General features: G+C 47.9%; 1 protein-coding gene across 1 annotated transcript in view; it reads right to left on the reverse strand.

Moving 5' to 3' along the window:
* The window catches only part of BFSP2 (beaded filament structural protein 2), a 73,539-nt gene extending 51,040 nt beyond the window's left edge, over positions 1 to 22,499 (reverse strand). Inside the window, exon 1 of the mRNA XM_022582472.2 lies at positions 21,876 to 22,499. Coding sequence (XP_022438180.1) covers positions 21,876 to 22,499 — 624 coding nt within the window. The remainder of the gene's footprint in view (positions 1 to 21,875) is intronic.
* Positions 22,500 to 24,400: the final 1,901 nt, after the last annotated feature.

The following is a 24,400-nucleotide window of genomic DNA, read 5'->3' on the forward strand; positions in this document are numbered from 1 at the left end:
TGGATTCATTTATTTACTCCTCGTCCCTCTTGATCTCCAGGTCCTGGAGGCCAAGAATTTTGACTCTTTAATATCTGAATTCCATAGTGCCTGGTGCAGAGTCAACCCACCAATGCCTGAGGAATGAACAGAATAAAAAGGAATTCTGTGCCAGCTCCACAGCAGCCACCATGACAAAGGTTACACTGTCGAGCCTGCTGGTGAGGAAGGAGGCGGGGCCAGCTCGCACCAACATCACTAAGATCCTGTAGTTACATGTGACACTAATTACACCCACAGGCTGAGGAGCTGCAGCCTAATCTCTGACACTGACAGAGGCTTTTCCCACTCGTGTTATTCTCCTTAAATTTCAAAAGAGTGGGGGCCATGATGGCAGGTGTAATTATCTCTGTCCTTTTGTAGATGCAGAAGCTGAAGGTGGAGAGATTAGGGACCCAGGCAAAGCCTTTGGTGAGCTGAGACTAGGTGAGACTCAGGACCCCTACTCCAAACTCAAGCTCTCACCTAAAACCCAAAGCCACAGAAAATGCAACTGAAAGAGAAAAGGAGGGGGTGGTTTCTCCCACCACAAATGGCAGCAGGAGAGAATTAAGACTTGCTGGATAATGTATGCAGAGTCTCAGGGTAAAGTGCAATTTTATGGTTGATGTAGAATCCTCAGGAAATTGGGAGCTGTCGTGGAAATTCTGAAATGAATGCGGGGCGGCATGAAGTGCGTGGCTGGCCTCACCGGATCAGGGTGGCTCCGGCAGGGAAGGGATGATTCTACGCATCCAGAACTTGGCACAAACCACATTTTGCTGCTGGGTGACTAGGGGTGCAAGACAGTTCCCGGAGCAGCCAGAAGGTGGCGCCACTTGCCAAGGGAACCCAGTCAGAGGCAGCCGCCTGGGGCTCCTCCACCACTCTGATTTGGCCTGGAGGCCACTCTTGGATTTCTGCCACAAGGTAAGATGCGTCCCAAACACCAAGGGTTCATCTCTGATTGCCCCTGTGCAACTGCTAATTCCTTCTCCCTGGGGTACTGCGGAGTTGGCTGAGCAGATGGTAATAATAGGAGGGCCTTGCAATCCAAGCAGTTATTATCATTTTAACCACTGCAAACAGTGACGTCAGTTACTACCACAGTTTATCGAGTGCTTGCCCGGCCGGACGCTAAGCCAAGTGCTCTAAGTGAATTATTTAATTCCCATGACAATCCTGTAGAGTAAATATTATTATTCATATTTTACAGATGAGAACGTTGAAATTCATAGAGGCTAAGAAATTTGTCTTAGGTCACAAATCCAGTCAGTGGCAAAGTCAGAATTTGAATGCAGTTCTTTTGGACTCTGTAGCTTGTGTCAGGAATCACTGTGATGCACTGTCTCTGTCTGTCTTCCTCCCTCCCTCCCTCCCATGCTTTCCGTGCACCTGGCATTGTGCCGGGGGTTAGATTCAGGACCCGTCGGACTATACCTCTGCTCTTGGTGATGAATGACAGCAGTGGGCCATGGGAGCATGTTGGAGAACAGGAAAGAAGGTTCACTTGTATCTGGTACCACCTTTAGGTCAGGCATGATGCTGGGCACTGTTTAAGTCGGAAATTCCAGGTGTCTGTTGGTTACATTTAATCTGGGTTTTTGTGATCTCAGATCAGGTGTGGGCTCTGGGCTCTCTCAGTAACCCTCTGACTAACAATGTCTCCCTTCACTGACAGTTAGCAAGGCCTGAGATATATTCTGGCAGGTGTGGGTGGGGGGGGGTTCAATAAAACTGCTTCATTAATGCTGGGGCACAGGCCACCAGCTGACCCTTGAAAATGAAGGAGGCGGCCAACACGTACTGAACGTTCCTATCCCAGCTGGCCAACTAGCAGAGTCACGATAGATTAGGGAACTGGGCTCATGGGAGTGCAGTTTCTTCCCTTAGACGTCCTCCACTGCTTGGGAATAACGAGGAACTGTGACAGGAAGGTCTAGGGTCAAGGCTTGGGAGAGCAGAGAATTCCACCCTCTCATTTTATAGGTGAGGAACCTTGGAGAGAAAGGGGTTTGCCTCAGGGCACTCAGCCAGTTAGCAGCACAAACTGAAGACAGACATGGGAGTCAGCTGTATTTGGAATCTTCATGCCCATGGAGAGTGTGGTAAAGTGACCACCTGCTCGAAGGAGTTATGAAAGGGAATCTGGCCTATTCCCTGTGTGTCTGCAAGGAGATGTCAGTTTGACCCAATCTCTTCATTTAACAGTTAAGGAAACTGAGGTTCAGAGAGGTGGAGTAACTTGTCCAAGATCACACAGCAACTTAGTAGCATTTACTGTTTCAACTATATGAATAGTAGTCTCTCGGGCTCTCTGTACCATGGCTTTCCTTTCTGAACCCCAAGCTCTGTGTGGTTTCATAGGATTTGGGATCTGATTTCAAGTGCAAAAGGAAGTGAGGGTGAGGTGGATTAGGTGCAGAAATATTCGCATTTCTGGAACCTTCAGAATGGCATTTGAGGAAATAGGATAAAATGTTGGAAATCAGGACTATAAGGTGATAAAAACAATAGCTATTGTTATGGGTGGAACTGTGTACCACCCAAAAGATATGTTAAAGTCCTAACCCCTACTGAATACCTGTAAATGCAACCTGATTTGGAAATAAGATTTTTGCAGATGTAATCAAGTGGAGATGAGGTCATTAGGGTGGACCCTAGGCCAATGTGAGTTGGTGCCCTTATAAGAGGGAAATTTGGACACTGACACACAGGGAGAAGGAAGGTGGAGACTGAACTAATACATCTACAAGCCAAGGAATGCCAAGGATGTGGCCTCCATCAGAAGGTAGAAAAGAAGCCTGGAGCAGGTTCTCCCTCAGAACCCTCAGGAGGAACCAACCCTACTGACACCTAGACTTCCAACTTCCAGCCTCCAGGACTGGGAGAGAATCAAGTTCTGTTGTTTAAGCCACACAGTTTGTGATACTTTGTTTCTGTTTAAAAATTATTATTTTGGCCGCACCACGCGGCATGTGGGATCTTAGTTCCCAACCAGGATCTTAGTTCCCACACGCCCTGCAGTGGAAGTGTGGAGTCTTAACCACTGGACCACCAGGGAAGCCCCTGTGATACTTTGTTATGGCAGCCCTAGAAAACAAATATAATAGAAATAGAAAACCTCTTATTAACTAATTACTTTTCTGGGCACGTCTTTTTGATTTAATCACTATTTGTTGTGCATCTACTATGTGCCAGGCACTGCCCCGGGCGCCAGAGAAAGATCAGGGAATAGAGAGGCCAAGTTCCTGCCCTCTGGAAGCTTACTTTCTAGTTCCCCTGCATTACCTGCCAGAATCCTCACAGCAGTTCTATGAAATAGGGATTACCCCCCTCAACTTGAGGTAAGGGCCTCCCATGGGGGAAGGACAAAGCTGGTGGCTCTGTCTGAGGGCACCACGCCGCCCTTCTCAGTCACTCTGTTCTCATTTACCGCAGAGGCGTGCGACTGACTCCCAGGGGAGAAGGTGACACAGGCAGGAGTGTGGGATCCAGCATTTCTGAGGTCAGAGTGGGTCCTGCTTCCCAAAGAAACTGCACCTCGGTCCCAGCCTGGAGAGCCCTGCATAGCCACTGTGAGGCAGAGACCCTGACACACTAGCTCTGTCCCGAGCCCTCCCTCCTGCCGCTGAGGACGGGGCTCAGGAAGCTCAGTCTAGCTGGAGGAAGCAAATCCCTGGCCCTGACAGCGGGCAGCGGTGGCTAACAGCTGGGCCACGGCACTGTCGCCTGCACACGAACGCTCACAGAGTATCAGCGACCAGCAGACAGGTACTCTGTGATCCTGGTGGGAGGGCACAGAGACAAGACCACGCCGTGACTGCATCTGAATGGAGAGGCAAGGACGCTCTGCAGCCACACAGACTCAACGCACGCCTTCCAGCCAGCTCCGTGAGGGACTATTGTTTACCCACGACGGCTCTAGGCCTGCTTCACTCCTGTCCACTGGGTACAAACTGTAAGCTACCCAGTCGTCCAAGAGCCCCCGGTTCCTGACAGCATCAAATGCAGAACAAGTCCTTACTCTTAACTTCCCCCAGATCACCCAGTACAGGCCCAAACCTCACAACAAGCCCCTTCCATTCCCTCTTCCTGAGATGTCCCCGGTTCCCCCAGAGTTTCTCTCCTGCTGCAGCAAGTGATAAACCTGACTTTGTCCCCATAGCCCTGTGCTCTTGGTGGTCTGCATGGCTGTAGCAGGTGCCTGCCTCACTCCCAGATCCAGGCCCTTGGGGGTCAGCACTGGGGGCCTCCCACTGGGTGTGGCCTCTCACCTCCCAGAAAGACCCCTCAGCTCTTCAACGGGCTCGTGGATCTAGGTGTGGTGGGAGACGATCCCGCAGGGGACCGGAGCTCCAGCCCAGCCGTCTGTGGGAACCTGTGGTGTAGGTGCGCGTTTTCTGAGGGGCACTCCTACCACCCCACGCAGGCGCCCACTGCCCATGCGGAGCTGCACCACGGGGAGTTCCTCAGCTCTGCTCAGAGAGAGAGGTTCCGCCTCCAGGGCCGACTGCTCAGCACATTTTTCTGAGAATTAAAAATCACTGAAAAAGGAAAACAGAAATCCCTAGGGGGTTGCACCATTCCTGACAGCCAAACCATTAAACTTTCAAGTCCCAGTACGGAGCGGTGTGACAGCTGGAAGGCGCCCAGCCTCACACATCCTCGCTAGAGCCATTAGTTCCAGTTAGAGTGAGTTTGGGTAAGGATCAATCACTGTTTCTGGCAGTTTCTCCCAAATTGAAAGAGGCAGAGAAATGGAGAAAAAGGAGGCTCATCTCAGAGTTTAAACTCCTCTCAGAGAACGGTCCTGGCTGACCACGACTCTATCTTCTCAAGCAGTGGGCACTCAAGCCATCCCTGGCCTGTTTACCCTTTAGAGTCTGGGGTCTTTCAAATGAGATTAACAGGAGGCTTTTCATAAGTTTTGGGGGACAGACAACATACTGAGTTAGTCCTGGATGGGACACTAACTCAATGAGGAACTTAATCTCTGTGGGCCTCAGTTTCTTTGTCTATAAAATGGATGTTATGGCCTACATTGTGTCCCCTATCCCAATCAACATGTTGAAGTCCTAACCCCTAGTACCTCAGAATGTGACTGCATTTGGGGAGAGGGCCTTTAAAGAGGTAAGTTAAAATGAGGTCACCGTAGCCTGATATGACTGGTGTCTTTATAAGACAAGCAAATTTGGACACGGGTGTAGAGGGAAGACGACAAGAAGACACAGGAAGAAGATGGCCACCTATAAGGCAAGGAATGAAGCCTCAGAGGGAACAATCCTGCAGACACCTTGATCTCAGACTTCCAGCCTCCAGGACTGTGAGAAAATAAGTTTCTGTAGTTTAAGCCTTGCAGTATCACCCAGTCTATGTTACTTTGTTAGGCGGCCCTTGCAGACTGATCCAGTGGGCATTCTCCCATCTTCCTGGGTGACATAGACATTGTCGAGAGAATCCATTGAGGCAGTGAGTAAAAGTTCCTGTTAATACTTGCAGGTGTCACGCAGAAATGAGAGTCCTACCGGAGGCCAGTGGCTCATAGTGACAGTGCGCACAGCTCATCTCCATGGGTCTTATCAGAGCAGGATTCTGCTAGGAGACACTGGAGGGAACCAAGGACACCTGTGCCTGCTCCAGAGGGTGGCTGGGACCTGGGTAGAGACCCCGGGAATTGGGGGTTTGCCCTCTGCAGTGAGTGACTGGCCTGCCTAGCCCTGGGTGTGCTGGGGGCCTCCTGGCTCCCTCCCAGTCACCTGTGGGCACTGAAATCCTGCCAGGAGCAATTCGCTCTGCAGGCAGTGCTCCTCGGGGCCAGGGCCAGGAACTTTACTCCCTTGTCTCATTCATACGTCACAGCCACCGATGGGCTAAAAGCTGTTTCCACCTTCATTCTGTACATGAACCAGTGCTAGTGAGTTAAGAGACACATCCCTCCCCAGGTAACAGTCAATTCATTTATCAGATAAACTTCCTCCTCAGAGTGGTTGGGAGCAGGCTAGAGCAGCGGGCCTGAGGCAGGAGATGGATGGGCCCCAGGCTGAGCCACTGGAGTTGGTCCCCTGTGGACAGACACTCCATGCTGAAGACAATAGCAGGAGGGAAGAGGAGCTGAGCTCTGCCCAGATAAGAGACAAAGAGACCACGTGTCCCTCATTCTGAGGTCAAGGAGAACTTCCTAACTACACATGCGCAGAAAGGCTCCTCGGGGACCAAAAGGGGAGGGGCATCATCCCGTAGTAGTTGATGTCAACCTACCCATAGGCCTCTTCACTAGAATCCATCTTGGCTGAGATGCGCACGCACACAGGGGAGGACGCTGAGTTACACCAGATATACCAGATACGGACTCAGAGCCAGGCAAAGCAAGATGATTGGCCAGAGGAAACCCGGAAGAAATGTCCCATACAAGTGATTTAAGGGCTTCCCTGGTGTCTCAGTGGTTGAGAGTCCGCCTGCCGATGCAGGGGACACAGGTTCATGCCCCAGTCCGGGAAGATCCCACATGCTGCAGAGCGGCTGGGCCCGTGAGCCATGGCCGCTGAGCCTGCGTGTCCGGAGCCTGTGCTCCGCAACGGGAGAGGCCACAACAGTGAGAGGCCCGCGTACCGCAAAAAAAAAAAAAAAAAAAGTGATTCAAACTACCACGAGGGCACGACTCTCCCTCTGAGCCCGCCCAGGTGAGTCTATTCACACGTACTCTTTTTACTCCTGATAAACGCATTACTTGTTTCACTACTTTCCGTCTCTTGATGAAAATTCATTTCTACAAGGCTGACGGGCCAGGGCCTTGTCACTGGCCACTCTCTCTGGTGGTCTAGTGGCCAGGATTCAGCGCTCTCACTGCCGAGGTCTGACTTCAATCTCTGGCTGGGAACAGAAATCCTGCTTCAAGCCACTGCAGGCCGAGGCCACCCGAGATCAGGCCCTTACCAGGAGGGGTGGGAGATGAAGAGATGACACAATTAAAGGCTGGTGGTGAGGCCTTGTGCTCTGGGCAGCCAGGGAGGGCGAGTGAGGGCGGGGCCTCGGGTGCTCTGGGATGGGGGTGGGGGGTGGGGGTTGGGCAGGGGAGGAGGGTGAGTGTTCTTTGCCTCCAGTGTAACTTTGCCTAGAGTCTGCTGAGAGGGGGCCTTTCTAACTTCATTTCTCTCTCCAGGCTGTAGTGTTTTGTTTCCCCTAAGACTTATTTAGATGGTTATTCACTGGTCCCTGAAATAAATAAATAAAAATGACCAGTTTTCCGATAGCAGGTCAGTTTTGTGATGGCGTTTTCCACTCCCTGCGCACTGCTTTTCATTACTTACTGATAGTGGCTGAAATAACTTGTCATTTCTCCTGAATAATGCATTTGTGACACTCAGCTCTACCAGCTCGTTTACAGCCAGATAAATGAATCTTTATGTGCTTTTCCCCAGCCAGACAACGATAAACTAGGTTTTATTTTCCTAAATTGAGTCCTCAACTTCAGTGGATCAGCATAAACCCTCTGGGGCAACGCCGGGGGCCCTGGATTACATTCTGCTGGGTTCAGCCATTCTTTGAATAACTCCCCATACAGAGGCACCACGTGTGTCCTCGGCACTTGCCTGGGTTAAGTTTTAACTTAGTTTTTCTGGAGAGTACAAGCCAGGAGGAGGTCCTTCCTATTGCTCTTGTACACGGCTCTTGAACTTTGTAGGGGTTTTGTCTTGAGAGGAGGCTGTGGAGAAGACTTCCTCCTCCCACCTGGTTTGGTACTTCTGTGAGCCTGTGGGGACTTCAGCAGCCCTGGACCTGGCTGGAATACCCCCTCCCCTCCCTGGCCCTCAGTGACAAGTCATTGGCAGGAGTTTTATTTATAACTTCATTTTCTTTTAAGATAAAACATTCTAACAGTGCAGGAGTCCAAAGTAAGCCTGCTTCTGCCTCTGTCTCCAGTCACCCAGCCCCACACTAGAAGCATCCATTGCCACCACTTTGTGTGTGCTCCAGAGAGGGTCTGCCCTCCCACCTTCCTTCCTCCCTCCTTCCCTCCCTCCCTCCCTCCCTCCCTCCCTCCCTTCCTTCCTTCCTTCCTTCCTTCCTTCCTTTTTTTATTAAACACAAACAGTGGCATAGCACACACAGGTTTTGCAGTCTGCCTTTTTATTCAAAAAAATATAGATTGGTGCTAGATACCCATCAGTACATAGCGAGCTTCCTTGTTTCTTTCTTACAACTGCAGAGGATTCTGCTGCCTTATTTAGCCTATGGAGCATTCGGCCTGTTTCTAGTATTTCTCTTCAGGGTTCTGATTTGAAACCTTGAGCCTGCCTGGTTCTGTATTCAGCCCTCACTGCCCACCCACTGTGGGCTGCCTTTTGTGCGCTGTGGTGTATGTAACACTCTTGGAATAGAGAGCTGAGGGAGGTGGGGTACAGACCGGGAGAGCTTGGCGCTTGGAGGTGAGACCTGAAAACTGCACAGCACCCTCCAGCCACCCCCTCACTCCACTAGGACACCTGACCAGACGCTAGCATGGCTTCCATTTGCTCCAGGCCATGTCCCTAGGATGACCCCAGCCATCTTGAAATGCCTGCCTGAGAAAGCTTAGGCTGCCAAAAGAATTTACTGTTCCAGCCAAAACCTGACAAGAGGCTCCTGACCTACCTTTTCTTAGACGATTGCTTTAGGAAACTTGGAATTGTAAATGCTTTCTCTACTCCTTCAAGATATGAATCTCCAACAACCCAGAATGTTTCCTCCAGGACCTGTGAAATGCAAATATCTGGGTTCCTGTAGGAGGGTGTGATGCTAACTTTGGGGGGCACTTCCTCCAATTTGCTCGTGTCATAAAGATATGAGAAGTGTGTTTCTCCTCTGGATAAGCGCCAGGTAGCAAACACGGATGGCCGAATTACCTAGACCACCCTCCCTCAACCTCCTTCAGTGTTCTCAGTTCTATTCTGAAGTCTCTCTCCCTACTGCTGTAGTCTGAATAAAACCTGTCTTGCTGATTTTAACAAAGTGTCCAGTGCAGACTTTCCCTTTGACAGCTGAGGAGTCAACCCCACATGCAGATTGCCCTGCAGACGGTCATGCCTGGTCCTGACTCCCAACTTGGTCCATGCCGAGCTTCTGGCAGGTTCGTTGGGTCTCACTTTTCATCTCCATTTCCTGGGGCACCTCTGAGGGCTGGTTAGTACTCCACTCATTCTCTAACCTCCTGCAGTGTCTGTGGTTTGAACCACTGATGAATTCATGTATATAAACACAGTTGTTTATGTTGTTACCCACTCAATGTTTCTATCTTTTTGTTTATTCAATTCCACAAACTTTAACTGGGTATTGCTTATGCACCCAGCAATTTATATACATTATTTCATTTAATACCTATGGACCAATTCTAGGAGGTAGATATTCTATCTTCATTTTTATTATGAAAATTTCAAACATATATAAAAAGAAAGAATGGTATAATGGACCCCCATATAACCATCACCAGCTTCAATGATTATAAATGCATGGCCTATTTTCACCAATATCCCCTCACATTTCCTTCCCACCCCAGATTATTTTATTTATTTAATTTAACTTTATTTATTTTTATTTTTTTTGTGGTAGGCGGGCCTCTCACTGTTGTGGCCTCTCCCGTTGCGGAGCACAGGCTCCAGACGCGCAGGCTCAGTGGCCATGGCTCACGGGCCCAGCCGCTCCGTGGCATGTGGGATCTTCCCAGACCGGGGCACGAACCCGTGTCCCCTGCGTCGGCAGGCGGACTCTCAACTACTGCGCCACCAGGGAAGCCCCCACCCCAGATTATTTTAAACAAATCCTAGATATCATATTATTTCTTCTTCAGATATTTCAGTATGGTATTGCTAAATTTTGAAGATGCTTTAAGAAAACTACATAACTTCTACAAAGCTAAAAATAACATAGCGCCTAAAAGTTAATAACAATTCCTCAATATCATCAAATATCCAGTGCCCCTTTCCTCAGTTATCTGATGTATTTTTTAAGTTTCCTTGAATAGTGGTCCAAATAATGTCCATTTCAATGGGTTAATGGGTTGATATGTCAGTTTAATCTCTTTTAATTTATAGATACCCCCTCCTCCCACCCATCTCTCTTTTTTCCCCTCACAATTTTTGCTTGTTGAAAAAATTGAATGTTTAGCCCTGTAGTTTCCCACAGTCAGGATTTGCTGATTTCATCCCCATGGTGTCAATTAACATGTTCATCTGACTTTTTGTATTTCCTGTAAACTAGTAGTTCTATCTTGAGGCTTAATCCCTTGCAATTTTCTTTTCTTCTTTTTTTTGGCAAGACTACTTCACAGGTGGTGGTGTGAACTCCACCACGAGGTGCACGTCTGCTGGTCTCTCTTTTTGTGAGATTAGTAGCTATTTGATGATTTTTATTGCCTAGATCCATTATTTTATTATGGTTGCAAAGTGGTGACATTCAAATTCTGTTTTAAGAATTATTTTTAGTGATACACATAAATAAAATTAATAATTACTTTTTTTTTTTTTAGCTGTAATACTTCTACAAAAAGACACTTCCTCTCTTCTTTTTTTTTTTTTAAACCATGATGTACCTACAGGTCTTATAGGAAAGACAGGAAGAATGCCTGGTTCTTTCTCATTATCTACCAGTTTCCAAAAAATGGGTTGGTTCCCCAGCAGACTCCAAGGAAACAAATTAGTGGGATTTGGCAGGGAGGGATTTAATACTGAACTCATAGATTTAAACATATTTGATATGTCTCAATCTATTGTAGTTAATATTCCTATTGACCCTTAGACATCTTTGATTAGTGGGAGCTTATTCAAATTGGCTCTTAAGTCTTTTAATGTGACTCTAGTAGTTCTTTATAGTTTTCTTGGGTTCTCAGACTCATCTTGTACATTTCCTGCCCCCAAACCTGGATCTAGCCATTTCTCTAAGGAGCTTCTGTTCTTGTAGTGAAAGATGGTGGTTAGAGACCAAAATCTGAGGCTGAAAATGCTCAGTACTGCTGCGTTGGACATTGTTTCTAGGTCTTTTCACTGACCAGAGCTAGGAAATGGGTATATATTTATTTTATGTTGACATACACCATGGTTTTATACTGATAATTCCAATTCAAATTCAGGACTAAAGAATTGTCACTAAACTTTATCAGCCTTATAACTGTGTCTCCTTTCACCTACACTAAAAGTCTTAGTTCTCAATGACACAAATATATAGTTACTCTTTTGCTTTATCTCACAGTACACGCACCCACACCCCCCCACCCCTCACAGGGTCACAATAATACCAACCTATCACCGACAACATGATGTCTGAAATGATTTAAGATTCTTTTTGCAGTACTCTTTTGTATCCCCCTTAGGGATGTACAGTCAAATTACTGTGATTTTAAAAGTCACTTGGAATATTTCTTCTCTGGGTAATTATACCATAAATTTGATACATTGTTGGATTCATTTGTTTCCTTTTCTTTTTGATTTTTAGGGTTTTCTTTTTAAGACTTAATTTTGTTTTATAATTCTGTAAAATATTTGCATGGTTCCAAAGTATCTCCACATAAAAAGATAAGTTAAAACAACTCTAGTGTCTATTCCTTTTCCCTCTACCCTCCTCCTGTAAGTGATCATTTAAAAACATTATGGTATTTTTTTCCATTATAAGCAAATACGTATGACATGAAGGGACTTATATCCCTTCCTCTTTCTTAGGTAAGTGGTAGAATGACATACATATTCTCTCCACCTTGCTTCTTAACTCAACAATATATCCTGGAAGTGATCATTCCATAATAGTTACAGAGCTATTCCTCATACCTTTTGTGGATTTATCATTGCATATTCAACTAGTCCCCTATTGATAGTTATTTGGGTTGTTTCCTGTCTTTTGCCATTATTCGTAGGATTGAAATAAATAGTCTTATGCATACTTCTTTTTTATTTTTTTTTGCGGTACGCGGGCCTCTCACTGTTGTGGCCTCTCCCGTTGCGGAGCACAGGCTCCGGACACGCAGGCTTAGCAGCCATGGCTCACGGGCCCAGCTGCTCCGCGGCATGTGGGATCCTCCCGGACCAGGGCACGAACCCGTGTCCCCTGCATCAGCAGGCGGACTCTCAACCACTGCGCCACCAGGGAAGCCCTTATGCATACTTCTTGTTCACGTTTTTGCCAATGTGTCATTGGGAGAGATTCTTAGAAGTGGGATTGCTGGATCAAATTCAATATACATAAATGCATATAAATTTGTCTAGAAATTGCCGAATTCTTCTCTACAAGTGGTTGCAACATTTTCTATTCCCATCAGTACTGTCTGAACTTCCCTGGAGCTTCACCAACAAAATAGATTGACATATTTGTGGAGTTTTGCCAATCTGATAGGTGAAAATGGTATCTCAGGTAGGTTTTGTTTTATTTTTGTATTTCTCTATCATGAGTGAAGTTGAGCAAACTTTTGTATGGTTAAGAACCATTTTCATTTAATTTTAATTTCAAATGTCTCTTTATATCTCTAGCTTATTTAAAAATGAGAGTGTTGCTAGCTTTTTTTTTTAAACCTCAAATTTTAAATGCTGTTTATAGAATAGGGCTATTAACACTTTATATTCTAAGTTGCAAATACTTCTTTTTTAGTTTGCCATATATCTTTCAGTTTTGCTTATGGTGTTATATGGCAACGTAAAATTTAAAAAAATTTTGGTAATCAAATTCATCAGTATTTTAAAAAATCAATAAATTGCTTTTAGATTTTGAATTGTATCAAAAACGAATGTTCTCACAGCCAAGTTATAAAGGAATTTCGCTTTGTATGGCTTCCTCTTTTTTTTTTAATTAATTTATTTATTTTTGGCTGCACTGGGTCTTCGCTGCTGCACGCGGACTTTCTCTAGCTGCAGTGAGCGGGGCTACTCTTCATTGCGGTGCACAGTCTTCTCATTACAGTGGCTTCTGTTGTTGCAGAGCATGGGCTCTAGGCGCGCGGGCTTCAGTGGTTGTGGTGCATGGGCTTAGTTGCTCCGCGGCACATGGGATCTTCCCGGACCAGGGCTCGGACCATGTCCCCTGCATTGGCAGGCAGATTCTTAACCACTGTGCCACCAGGGAAGCCCCACGGCTTCCTCTTTTACATTTAAATCTAGGATGCATTTAGAATTGATCCTAGAAAACAGTGAGGGATGGATCCTATTTTATTATTTTCCTTATGACTATCCAGTTTCCTGAATACCACTTGCTGAAAAGTCCTCCATTGGTTTCAGATGCTGCCTTTAACAATACTAAATTTCCATATACAGTGGGTCCTACTTTTAAATTTTGTTTTAAGTTCCATTGGCCTTCCTATCCCTCATGTACTTTAATGCTTTAATGATCGAGACTTTCTATTATGTTTTATTATCTGGGAGTGCTTTCCCTTCCCCTTGCTCTTCTTTTTTTAGTTTTTCTTCTTGGCTCTTCTTGCCTTTTTGTTCTTACAAATGAAGTTTATGATAAGCCCATCTACTGCTAAGAAAAAACAACTGTGGTATTTTAAAAATTAGGAATGCATTAAATTTATAAATTAATACAGAGAACTGACATCTTTATACTATTGAGTCTTTATATTTGAGCACATGGTATTTCTTTCCATTTGTATCTTTCAGGAGGGTTTTATTGTAGTCTCATATAGATTTTGGACATTTTAAAAAATACTTATTCATTTTATTCATTTCTTTTCTTTTTCATTTCTTTTCTTTTTTAAAATATTTATTTATTTATTTGGCTGCATTGGGTCTTCGTTGCTGGGCAAGGGCTTTCTCTAGTTGCAGTGAGTGGGGGCTACTCTTTGTTGTGATGTGTGGGCTTCTCATGGCGGTGGCTTCTCTTGTTGCAGAGCACGGGCTCTAGGCACGTGGGCTTCAGTAGTTGTGGCATGCAGGCTCAGTAGTTGTGGCACATGGGCTTAGTTGCTCCATGGCATGTGGGATCTTCTCAGACCAGGGCTCGAACCCATGTCCCCTGCATTGGCAGGCAGATTCTTGACCACTGCCCCACCAGGAAAGTCCCATTTATTTTCTTCTTTTTTTTTTTTGGCTGCATTGGGTCTCAGCTGTGGTGTGGGCTCCTCGTTATGGCATGCAGACTTCTCTCTAGTTGTAGCAGCGTGTGGGCTTTTCTCTAGTTGTGGCATGTGGGTTTTCTCTCTCTAGTTGTTGTGCAAGGGGTTCAGGGTGCGTGGGCTCTGTAGTTGTGGCATGCGGGCCCTTCAGTTGAGGCATGCGAGCTCAGTAGTTGTAGAGCGTGGGCTTAGTTGCCCCGCGGCATGTGGTTTCTTAGTTCCCTGACCAGGGATCGAACCCGCATCCCCTGCATTGGAAGGCGGAGTTTTTACCACTGGACCACCAGGGGAGTCCCAGACATGTCGTGTTAAGTTTATTTAAAGGTATTTCATTTTATTTTTTGCTATCATAAATGAGATTTTCTCTTCCATTATATCCTTTTTTGTTGTTTATAGATATGAGGGGCATTGATCTTTATTTCTTTTTATAACCTGCTACTTTACTAAAATCATGTTATTGTTTGTTGTAAAATTGTCACATGGAACCTTTTGGACTCTCCAGAAAGACCAGCATTTTCCCTTTTTTGTTCCAGTTCTTGGTGCTTTCCGATCACTTTCTCTTCTCTGATTGCATTGACTACTACCTCTGACCAATGTTACGTAGTAGTAGAGATAGTACACATCCCTTTCTTTTTAATTTCTGCAGGAAGGGCACTAGTGTTTTCTTCTCAGAGACAATTTATCATTCAAGAAAGTCTCCAAACATCCTCATTATCCAGATGAGGTATCAAGATGCAGAGATCAAGGAAGAACTTGCCTCGAGGTCATGTGACGCCTGAGTTTGACCTCAGGGCTCTCTGGTTTCATAATCCCCAGTCTTTGCAGCACACCCTCTGTTTTTAATTATCTAGATTTCTCTGTCCCTTTCCTCAAAACGGACCTCATATTTTAACAGATCTTAAGAGATTTAAGAGTGGCTGAGCTCGGCGTCTGGGAAGGGCACAGAGGCCCCGAGTAACAGGACTCAGTCTCTCCCCTAATTTATTTAGCAATTCTGCTCCCTCCCAGACACTCTATGCAGCAAAACAAGAGCCCCCAGGAAACCACCTTTCTTAGAAAGCAGCTTACTGACCACCTGTATTACTCAGTCAAGAGCCTCAAGCCTCCTTCCCCTCCCCTGCTCCGTCGGAGGACTTTTTCCAGTCTTACACAGCACTCTCCCTCAGAGGAATTCTCAATATATTTTCCTCTGTATGATTACATTTCTAATGATACTTCAGTGTCCCTTATAGACCGGCTAACAGAGTAACTATCTTACTGGCCTCCTCTCACTAAAGAAATTGTATTTCTTGAGCAGTAGACTGCGTGGTTTGTCTTGGGTAAATGCATTCAAGCTTTTGCAGGCTCTAAAACTGCTCAGTTCTTTCTCCCTCCCCCTTTCAGGGACACCAGGTTGTGAATCACAACAATGACCCTGTTGCCTTTCATTTTATTCAGAGGGGAGGATTCTTCTCGTATCTTTTATTTAAAAACCTGCTAGGACCACAAGTGCTGTGGGGAGAGAAACATGGCCCAGACCTAGATTGCCTAAGTTTCCAGCTATTTCCCCAAATAGGTAGATCCCCAGAGTATGGGGTCTCTTTCTCTGCAAGGGACAGAAAGAGGGACTGTGAGAGCAGGGAAAATATTCAGATCAGGCCCATTTAAAATTCTAATCCTCTTGCCTTTCAATAATTTTGATTGCTCCTGTACTCCAGCTGGCAGCCTCTGCTGTTGGAGGTGTAAGCCACTGGTTTCTCCCATGGAGACCCCTAAATTCGATGGAGATTTAAGCCGCCACGTTCCCTTTTCTTTCCCAGGCAGCATCTCCGCGGACCTGGCCTCCGCCCGCTCCGTGTGCTTTGAGACTCTGTGGCTGCACCTCCTCTGTCCCCATTCTCCTTTTATCTGCAGATCCAAGGAAGGGAGGCTGCTAATTCCAACCTTGTGTTTGACCTGTTTGAGGATGAAAGGGCCTGATGTTGCTGCCAGAGCTTATTATCAGCATTATTCACTTGGCAAGAAAAGTCAGAGCACTCAGCAAAGCCAGAGAGGGAAAGAACCACCTTTTGCCCGAGCAGTGGGCTGGTACCCAGGTCCTCCTTGGCCTCTGTGGCCACCACCTGGGAATTCTTCCATTTTTACTGCTTAGCAGAAGTATCAATATCTGAGAGGGTCTAACAGAGCTGAGTCACAGAGAGAGAGAGATTTGGACTTGAAAAGGAACTTCATATACATTTAACTCTAACTAGGCCCAGCTCCATAATTTGTGGGTCTCAGTACAAAATGAAAATATAGAGCTCCGTGTTCAAAAAGCAGGAGAAAGGGGGCTTTAAAGGTACTAAAATTTTCCTTTCTTCCTGGTTTTTCTCTTGACCTATCATGGTCATTTTTGCTGTTTAATCTTGCAACCCCTTGAGCATAGGGATAGTTAAGGGTCAGGTGCAACCCTCAAAGGCACCCAGGGGGCTGTGCCACATGATTTGGGGCACAGTGTGGCCCACTACTAAGGGATTACCCTTCCTGCCAGCCACTGGACTGAGGTGCCAGGCCCTGGCCAGGGATGGGGAAGTCCAGCCAGGCATCTCCCTTTCCTATAGACTGGCCACCCTAGTCCATGGGGGACGGGAGACCCCCAAGAGCACTGAACCTCAGTGCTACTCTGTAGGCATCTGGATCCAGTGTAGGCCAAGGGGCTCACCCTTTCCCTGTCAGTTGCCTGCGGAGTGCACCATGGTGCTGCCAGCCCTGGATCTGCGCCCCACCCAACATGCCACCCTGACCCTCCCTGCCCCTGTGACCAGGCCTCTGCTGGGGGTGGGGCAAGGCGGGGAGGGTCAGATGAGGCCTTGGGTTTCCAGGGGTCATGGGACCTGACTGTCCCAGGGAGACAGGGACCCTGTTTGAGCCAAGGCTCCAAGTTCCTGACACACGCTTCATCATGCCATTGGACTTCACTTACAAAATACAGATTCAAAGATACAGCTAGTGAGAGTTTCAAGATGGTGGCTACTGAGTCTTAAATCCCAACTTTGGGGGCCTTCAGAGCTCAGGTTCCATAGGGCTGTACTCTGCCCATGCCCATGAAGCTGGCCCTGACTCTGACCCTAGTTCTTCCAAGGCTCACAAACTTATACAGTGAAAGAGGATGGAGACAATTTCCTCAGGTTGCTTTCCCGACCCTGCTATGGTGTGAACCCCTGAGTCCCCGTTCTGGGCTGCTTTCCATGCTGTGGCTTTTCCCACAGTGGCAACAATCTCTTTCCCCCTCTCACCTTTGTTTTTCTGAATATGTGCCTTTGTCTCCTCATGGTTGGTGGGTGAAAGCTCTTGGTGGGGGTGGGAGAGACCCCTTCCCAGAAAGGCTCTGGGAGCTCTCAGTTAACACTGCCCTGTCCCCTTCCAACCTTTTGTTCTCTTTTCACAAACAGCTACAGAAGTGTTGGACATAAAAGGAAATCATGCTTGTCACTTGTTCTGAACTTCCCCATGGCTCCTGCAGCCTGGTCTGAGAACGTGCCGCTGAAATGGACTTGCAGCCCAACCTGCTCTTGGGAGACAGAGGTCCCTGTTGGATTTTGTTAGGGGCCCAGGCTAAGGAGGAGGTGACATTTCTCTCTAGGTGCCCAACCACCATTCAGCCCCTTCAGGGCTCAGTAACTGAGAGCTTGATCCCAAGCCTCAAGCAAGTGCTGGTCCTGAGGAGTCAAAAGTCAGGGAGGGCTTCACAGTAGAGGTGCCATTGAACTGGATTGAAGGGTGAGGAGTTCTGCTGGGTGCACAAGGGCGGGGAGGTGGTTGCAGATGGAGGAAAATGGGCTTCCAAGGGGCGAGGGTAAGGGAGCGTTGTGAAGGGTAAGGAATGCAGGGGCAGGTGTTTGGAAAGATGGGCAGGAAGCTCCAGGCCAAGAAGTCCAAGTGAGGGCAGAGAAACAAGAGTTTTCGGCTTCTGGATCCCAGCAACCCCCAGCACGTGTGGCTGCCTCTGAGACTCCGTGAGGAGGAGGTGACCCTTCCTGAAATAAATGGGCTGTGGAAGTGCGGGGGGCTGAGCTCTAGGCCGGGAACGGGGAGAGGGCCTGGGGGGGTGTTGGCTCCTTCCTGAGCAGGGAGGCAGTGGGGCCTGCCCCTCAGTGGGAAGGGTGTTGTTTCTCAGTGCCCAGAAGTTGGGCCTACCGTTTGGGGACAGAGAGGGCTTAGGAGGGAGCTGTCTCCCCAGGTTCTTGGGTGACGAGAGGACACTGTTGGTGGTGGGGGGGAAGGAGTCCTGCTAATAAGGCCCTGAAGGGAGCCATGGCTCCAACAGCAAGCCCTTGGCCAGAGGCCCAGCCCCCGGGGGCAAGTGCTCTGACTGAGGATGCCACACTGCACGTGCACAGCCCCTTTTCACATCTTATTTCATTTCATGCTCATAGCAGCCCATTCTACTGGTGAGGTGTTCGTCCATTTCAAAGACAGGGAAAGGGAGACATGGAGCAGATGAGTGGGTGGTCCATGTGAGTGGCAGAACCAGGATTTGAAGGGAGGTCCCGCTCATCATTGAGCATCGATCGTGTACGTGGCTCTAGGTATCTGTAGTGCCAGGAATGTATTTCTAGGCTGTTAGTCACTGATTTTACTCTAGGTATCTGTAGTGCCAGGAATGTATTTCTAGGCTGTTAGTCACTGATTTTACTAAATACATTACATTCAGTTAACCCCCTAACAGCCCTGTGTAGCAGATAAAGTGATCCCCAAATTGCAAATGAGGAAACAAGTTCAGAGAAGTTAAGTAACTGATGCAAAGCCACCCAGCTGGTAGGTAGCAGAGCCAACAAACAGCCAAATGCAGGTTCCCCTGACCCCCAGCTTGTGCCCTTTCTATTTGTCTAAGTGATCCTGGACTGTGAGGGTCTAGACATGCAAATGACACAGGACAACATGGTAGCTGCCGCAGTGGATGTATGTGCAGGCTGCCAAGCGATCACAGAAGGAGCAGGAAAGCAGCTCAGAGGAGTAGCCAGGTCGAGGGCATGTGGTGTGTTCACGGCCTCCCAGGTGGGTGGTGTGGCTAGGATGGAGGTGGCTTCGGAAGGGCCTTGTGGACTGAGCCCAGGGCTGTGGATTGTGTCCTGTTGGTTAGGAGGAGCCCAGAGGGTTTGGGGCAGGGACATAATGCAGTCAAATCGCGCATGTCCAAACGAGCATTCTGGTGATGGGGTGGAGAATACGGGTTGGAGAGCAGGTATCAGCAAAGCCATCTTAGAGCCAAATGTGGGTCCGTTTTGCAACAGCAACAGAAAAAAAATCATGTGTCTATCTCAGATATATAGAATTTTCTTTTCTCTTTGATGAAACAGAGCTAAACATGGCTGGAGGACTGGGCTGTGTGATACAGAAATAACTCCACTTTATAGGTTGTTCTAACTGTATCTTCAAGTCCATGTTTTATAAAAGAGGAAAAAGAGAACTCTGTATTCATACCTAGAATCTCACTTAGAGTCACCTGAAAGGAAAATGACCCCCATTCGGGGGCTGACTGTCTTGGCATCCAGCCCACAGCACTGTGCCTGTACTGCTCTCACTGTGCACTTCTCTAATCTGTAGCCTACCTGCAGGCAGGACCTATGCGACTTATTTATCTATATGGACTTGCTGGAATACCCACAGCGTTATTATACCCATTTTACAGATAAGGAAACTGAGGCTCAAAGAAGTTGGGTAAGTTGCCCAAACCTCTGGAGCCAGACCAAGTCAGTCTCTGTTGAGCATGGACTAGGTTTTGTGGTCATACTTTTTGACCTAGAAAGTGGGATGCCTGACCTCTTGTGAAAAGTCAGTGTGACATCTGAGTGCAAGAAATTGTCTGGCAAATGCTGAAATATTGGAATATTCCAATATCGAAATATTGGAATAGGGGCGTTCTGGTGGTTTACAGGATACAAATATTTGGAATCAGCACTGTTGGAGAGAATCCTGGAGGAATGGCTGTCTGAGATTTGCCAGCTTTAAGGCCCCGGACTGCTCTAAGATGGTTCTCCTCACAGCATAGATGGATGCAAGCAGAACAGCAGCTCTGGGGAAAAGCCAAGAGGACAGTGTTGGGTGTCATGCGTACTGTGCTGTCAGCTAGGCACCAGCTGGTGGTGGGGGAGAAGCATCCTGGGGTGAAGTGGGAGGCAGGAGGGGCAAATGGGGAGCCCCTGAGTGTGTGTGCCCAGCATCACCCAGACACACACGAATGAAAGTCCGTGAGCTCCCCTTGTGGGCTGCGTGCTGGGTGCCCCAGGGTGCGAAGGGTCTGAGCTGGCAGTTCCTGGCTGGGCTAGAGGCTGATTTAGCTCAGAGGGATGCCAAGGCCAGCATTTGTGGGAGCGGGGGAGGAGAGAAGCCAGCCACCCACAAAGAGACAGGTGAGCTGTGCAAAGCTGGCTGCAGCCCCAGCGTCAGAACCACAGGCTGCAGGCAGATGTGACAGATGAGCTTAGCACCCTGGAGAGCAGGTCCTGACCAAGTAAGGGACAGAGAGGAAACCTCTGTGCCCTGCCCTGGCCAATAAGGTAGCCACTGGCCACATGTGGCTATTTAAATTTAAATGAATGAAAATGAAAGAAAAATGTTAACTCCTCAGTCTCATTAGCCACAGGTCAAGTGCTCAATAGCCAGAGGTGGCTGGTGGCTACCAGACTAGACAGTGAGTATATAGGACATTTCCATCATTGCAGAAGTTCTCTTTGAATGTAAATGATCTCATTAATACTTTTTATATTGATTACATGTTGAAATAACATTTAAAATATTTTGAGTTAAATAAGATATAGTAATATTAACCTCACCTGTTTTTTTTTTACTTTTATTACTGTGGGTAGTAAACTTGTCAATTACCTGCATGGCTCAGATTTCTACCGGACAGCCCTGTATAAACGGATACAGGAACACACCTCCATTTAGCTATTGTTTTTTTGTTTGTTTGTTTGTTTGTTTTACATCTTTATTGGAGTATAATTGCTTTACAATGGTGTGTTAGTTTCTGCTTTATAACAAAGTGAATCAGTTATACATATACATATGTTCCCATATCTCTTCCCTCTTGGTGTCTCCCTCCCTCCCACCCTCCCTATCCCACCCCTCCAGGCGGTCACAAAGCACCGAGCTGATCTCACACCTGTCAGAATGGCCATCATCAAAAGATCTAGAAACAGTAAATGCTGGAGAGGGTGTGGAGAAAAGGGAACCCTCTTGCACTGTTGGTGGGAATGTGAATTGGTACAGCCACTATGGAGATCAGTATGGAGGTTCCTTAAAAAACTACAAATAGCTATTGTTTTTAATGCCACATCCATTCAGTGGTATTCCATTTGACGATGGCTGTAAAAACCCGTTCTTAACACAAAGGTTACAGAGTCAGCCCAGGCTGATGGGACAAATGCAAGCTTTGGACCTGGAAAAATTCAGGTTCAAATCTCAGCTCCATCTCCCAACTGGCTGTGTGATTTTGGGCACATAACTTCTTTGCGCCTCAGTTTTTTCATCTAAGAATGCAATCAATGAATGAGCCTCTGCACAGCATTGCTTTGAACCCTAGAGGAGATAGTGCCTGCACAGGGCCTGGCGTGGGCTTGGCCCCGAGTACACCTCAGTAAATTGTGGGCCCTGTTATTCTTGTTATCGTCATTAACGGTTTTAGCATGGAAGCGTAAGGGGTTAGGGTCAGTCTCTCTGGCCTCAGACCACTCACTTCCCTGCCCCCTGCCTCGGCACCCTTGCTCTCTGATAATGACCCTCCAGAGGTGCAGCAGGCAGCTGTTAGCATCCTCTCCCAGGCACTCACCTGCTGGCAGCTGCTGGTCCATGAGGCCCGGAGGGCACTGCAGCTCTCTGAGCGCGTGGCCTTGCTGTCCAGGTGCATCCGCAGCTGTGCCTCCAACTCCTGGCTGATTTTCTCAAGGGCGTGCACCTTGGCCATGTATTCCACCAGGCAACCCCCCAGGTCCTCGACGGCACTGAGGTCCCTCTCCAGGCCTGGAGTGGGTGCCGTGGCCAGGCCTGAGCTCCGCAGGCCCTGCAGGAAGACGCTGCTGATGCCCAGGGCCCGGCGGGTCACGCGGGCACCCAGGCCACCTGTGCACCCACTGGGTGTCATCCCTACATACACCCTGGGTGTTCGGGCAAGACCACCCACGGCAATAGTCCTGGAGGCTGGGAGGCTATCCAGGGAGGACGATGACTGTGCTCCCCTGAAGGGTGCCTTGTGCCTCTGGAGCGGCATGCTGGAGCTGGCCCCCGCGGGCGCCTCCACCACCACTCGCCTTGTGCTCATCGCCCCTTCTGCCTCTGCTGTGCCTGGTGGGTTTGCAGAGCCCAGTGGCTTTTGGTTTCCAGCCCCAGCGTCCCCGTGACTTGGCCTCTCTGGCAGCTTCCCTGTGCCAGGGCTGCTTTGTCTGCTGTTTTCCATGAGTTTCCACCATTCACCAAGCTGAAAGGGAAACGGCCCCCCCAGGGCTGTGTGCAGAGAGGCCCTCAGGCGTTCTCCGCAGGGTCATGTGCAGCCTGTGCACGTGACCTCCTAGATTTTTCTGCGGGTAGTGGGGAGGCTGGATCAGCGCAGGCTGTGAAGGTGGCTCATCTGGGCTTGTGTATTTCGCTACCTGAGAGGGCGAGGCAGGCACCCAGCAGCCCCACTTCACAGATAAGTAAACTGAGGCTCAGAGACCTTAGATCACAAGTGCAGCGAGTGGCTGAGCCAGGACCGACTCCAGGTGTTCCAGGGCTGATGTCAGGGCTCTCCAGCCTTATCTGGGTTGCGTGTGTGACTGTGGAGGTGTGCCTGCAGATGGCTGTGAACCAGCCTCGGTGGGAGGCAGCCCCAGGGACTCCAGAGGAACAAAGTAAGCCTGTTGCTTCCTTCACGCCCCCTCCCCCAGTCCCGGCGCAGCTTCCTGCCCCCCCCCCCCCCCCCCCCGCGCGCTGTATTCATTAGCTGCTTGACCTTGGCCACGCTGCTTCACCTCTCTGGACCTTACTTTCCATGCACTGGCCTGGGCTCTTAACTCTCTCATGCACTAGACGAGGGACCGTGGGCAAATTCAGGTCCCACACACGTCAGCCACCTACTGTGCTCCAGATGTTCCCCACACCTCTGTTTCCCCAACTGCCGGAAAACTAGTAAATAAAAACAAAGAGGTTTTCTGGTAAGATCTTTAAGGGTGCTCTAAGTTAGGATTGGATGACACCCTCTAGACTTTAACTCATGCTCTCAGTATCCAGAAAGGATCTTGCAGGCCCCAGGATAACAAAATGGACTAAAACCCACTGCATTTAAGTTTAACCCTAGAGAAATGAAGTATCCAAAACCCAGAGCTGGATATTTACCCCAGATCCTGCAATGTGGGAATGTACCTTGAGGAGAGAAGGGGAAGGGGTCAGCTGAATCCATCCAGTGCTGGGCAGATTTCCATGCTTTACTTCACTGAGTTCTCAGTTTGACCTTAGGAGGTAGGTTCAGGGTTGACATGCACTGACATTTGGGCTGCACAGTGCACAACTCCAGAAGCATCTTCACATGTCCTATGATCACCTATTCTCCCTTGTGTGATGACAACCTGAGAGCTGCTGTGACTCACCCAAGGTCCCCTGTCCAGGAGGTGGCAGAGCTGGGATGAGAAGGCCTCTTCTGACTCCTAGTCCAGTGACTTATCTAGGACCCGCTCTGTCTCCCTAAACCCAGAAAACAGGGTACCTCCCAATGTCACACAGGCAGAGTTAAATATTCTGGAATATTCTATGTGCTCCTCCCTTTTTCTTTCTTCCTTCTACTTTTTCTATTTGAAATGACATGGAAGGTACTTTATAAATATCAATGTTGGTTATATGATTATCAGATTAAGGAACCAACTTGATCAAGTAAAGGCTGGCAGTGCCCCTTGTTTATTTAGATGTGGCTTTCTCACTGAGGAACACCACCTCTGGTGCACCCTGAAGGCCCGTGGCTCCCATTAGTCTGTGTTATAATAACATCCTCTTAAAACAGGTGATGCTGATGGGCCCCAGGAGCTGCAGGAATTCTAGGATGCATCATCCAAGGCTAAATGAAGAGCTCAAGCCACTAATTACATTGTTTACAAAGGTGCCGTGTTTAGGCACTGTTACTCTACGGAATGGTGACACTCAGTGGCGAGGTTAACTTCAGATTTCTCTGACCAAAGATATTTACAATACAGTCCTGAGCCCAGGGAAGGGGAGGAGGGTGTGTCTTGACACCAGTATCTCCAAAGACCTGAAGACCAATGACTTTTGGGAGGAGAAATCCCAAACATGTTTCTAAAGAATTTTTTATCAAATGATAAATGGCTATTA

Source organism: Delphinapterus leucas, chromosome 4 (assembly GCF_059928025.1).
Source record: "Delphinapterus leucas isolate spDelLeu-1000000601 "Yukka" chromosome 4, BTC_Dleu_Yukka2, whole genome shotgun sequence".
Taxonomy (NCBI): Eukaryota; Metazoa; Chordata; class Mammalia; order Artiodactyla; family Monodontidae; genus Delphinapterus; species Delphinapterus leucas.